This window comes from Olea europaea, chromosome 9, assembly GCF_002742605.1.
Source record: "Olea europaea var. sylvestris chromosome 9, O_europaea_v1, whole genome shotgun sequence".
NCBI lineage: Eukaryota > Viridiplantae > Streptophyta > Magnoliopsida > Lamiales > Oleaceae > Olea > Olea europaea.
The window spans coordinates 9,252,467-9,254,852 of record NC_036245.1 but is presented as its reverse complement, the minus strand read 5'-3'; the positions used below and the strand labels follow the sequence as shown (position 1 = coordinate 9,254,852).

General features: G+C 45.1%; 1 protein-coding gene across 1 annotated transcript; it reads left to right on the top strand.

The window, feature by feature from the left end:
* The first annotated feature begins 370 nt into the window (after window positions 1-370).
* LOC111399915 (uncharacterized protein K02A2.6-like) lies at window positions 371-2,154 on the top strand. The gene is made up of 2 exons (XM_023027397.1): window positions 371-1,115; window positions 2,039-2,154. The coding sequence occupies exons 1-2, from the start codon at window positions 371-373 to the stop codon at window positions 2,152-2,154; spliced, it is 861 nt and encodes a 286-aa protein (XP_022883165.1).
* The last annotated feature ends 232 nt before the right edge of the window (window positions 2,155-2,386 follow it).

Here is a 2,386-nt window from a genome sequence, read left to right as displayed (position 1 = left end):
ATGCGAGGTTGGCTAGAAGCATCAGAGCCCGAGCTCCTAGGTACTGTATGATCAGCGGTGTCCTCTTCCGCAGAAGTATTACTCTTCCATACCTAAGGTGCCTCAGGCCATCAGAATCAACCCAGGCCCTTGCTGAAGTTCATGAAGGTGTGTGCGGGAATCATCAAGGAGCCAGGGCCTTGGCCTTTAAACTCGTACGATATGGATACTACTAGCCAACTATGAAAAAAGACGCCTCAGAATATGTTAAAAGATGTGATAGGTACCAGAGGTTCGGTAATGTTATCCACTCACCAACCGAAGACCTCACCAACATTAACTGTTCGGCCCGGTTGAACAATGGGGAGTTGACATCCTCGGCCCCTTTCCTATGGCAATAGGTCAATTAAAGTTTGTTGCTGTAGCAGTAGAGTACTTCATAAAATGGGTAGAGGTCGAGGCTCTCGCCACAATATCGGAGCCCAAGCTAAGAGCCTTCACTTGGAGGTCTATCATTTGCATGTTTGGGATACCAAAGGTCCTCATCACCGACAATGGCAGGCAATTTGACAACCAAAAATTTAGAAATTTTTGCTCAAACCTTGGGATTGATCACCGTCTAACATCAGTTTCGCATCCTCAGAGCAACGGTCTGGCCGAGATAACAAATCGAATCATATTGCAAGACCTCCGAACAAGAATAAGCGATACTAGGGGTTCTTGGTCCGACGAGCTGCCTTCCATACTTTGGACGTATAGAACAACTCACAGGACAACTACAGGAGAAACCCCTTTTATGTTAGCCTATGGCATTGAAGCAATGGTCCTAGTGGAAATTAGACTGCCAAGCCATGGGAGGCTCGTGCCAGAAATCTCGGAGCATACAACTGAACATCTTGATCTCTTGGAAGAAGTACGGGAACAAGCCGCTATAAAAGTGGCCTCTTACCAAACTAAGACAGCAAAACATTTTAATAGCAAAGTCAAGGCTCAGAGGTTCAGAGCTGGCGATTTGGTCTTGAGGAGGGCCGAAGCAGCAGGCCACCCCCCAGGGAAGCTCGGCCCCATCTGGGAAGGGCCCTTTGAGGTCATACGACAGGTTCGCAAAGGAGCATACAGCCTAAGAGACACTTCGGGTAGACCTCTTCCGAGGCCCTGGAATGCCGACAATCCAAAAATATATTACAAGTAACATTCTCGATGCCGTTTAGGAGATTTTCTTTTTCTGCATGTTATTTTTGATTTTTCGGGCCTGCGTGTCCTTGCATTTTATTTCTAGTTTAGCGGGCCTGCGTGCCCATGCATGTTTTCCGTTTTCTTTTGTAATGAACTACGTTCGGCTTGATCCCGTTTGGGTACGTAGGCAGCTTGGATGCAATATAAATCCAAGTCCAGTCCAAATAATTAATAAATCTAAACCCCGGGAATAACAGCCCGATAGTAAACCTTGCCCTCGAGCAAGCCCCCTTAAGCCTTGTCCTTGACAAGCCAATGTAAGCCTTACCCTCGAGCAAGCCGTCTAAAGTCTTGCCTCGAGCAAGCACCAAAATCTTGGAGCTCATAATCAGCACATCAAAATAGTGTAGCACAAGTATAAATACCGAGGACATACATCCCGACCATATATCCTTGTATTTTTGTCCAAGCCTGAAAATGAAAGCTCGGGATAAACTCATGTACAGAGGTCGGTCACAATTATTCGTACTCCTCGGGGGACTACCATCCCTTAAAATTAATCCTCGAGTGTTAAGTGTGTAGAAAACTACATCCTACACTGTCCTCAGCATTATCACTTGTTTAAAAATTGAGTTATTCTCAATCGTCGAGATGATTAATTAGTCGTCGAAAATAATTAATCTTCTTTAGTCGTCGGGGGTAACTTGTCTACGTGCTCGGGGTTCACACTTGGATGTTCCAAGATAATTTTATTATTTAGTCCTCGAGGTAACTTGTTTAATGCTCGGGTTCAACACTGATGTTCCCAAATGGTTTTACAGTTTGAGTCCTCGGGATGAATTTTGTGTACGTTATAATATTCAGAAATATTTTCACAAATTAGGTCCTCGAGGTGTTTCAACTACTCTAGGCGTCGAGTTATTTAACCATCTTACGTCGGGCTATTTGAGTGATCGAGATATCAATACACAGCAAGAAGGAAAATACTTGATCGAGTAAGATACATGTTCAAATTACAAAAAGAAAGGGCTATCATCATACAAAAAAAAACAAAAAATAATCTAAGTCCTCGGCCCTTTCTCCCGAGGCTGTGCTCCCCTGCTCCTCCACTGCGTCCTCGCCGTCAACGTCGACCTCTTGGTCCTCGACGGTTTCCTCGGACTCTGAAAGCTTGAGGGTATCAGCAATCTCGGGGATGTTCTTTAGACCCTCGGGGTTAGCGTCGGGCTTC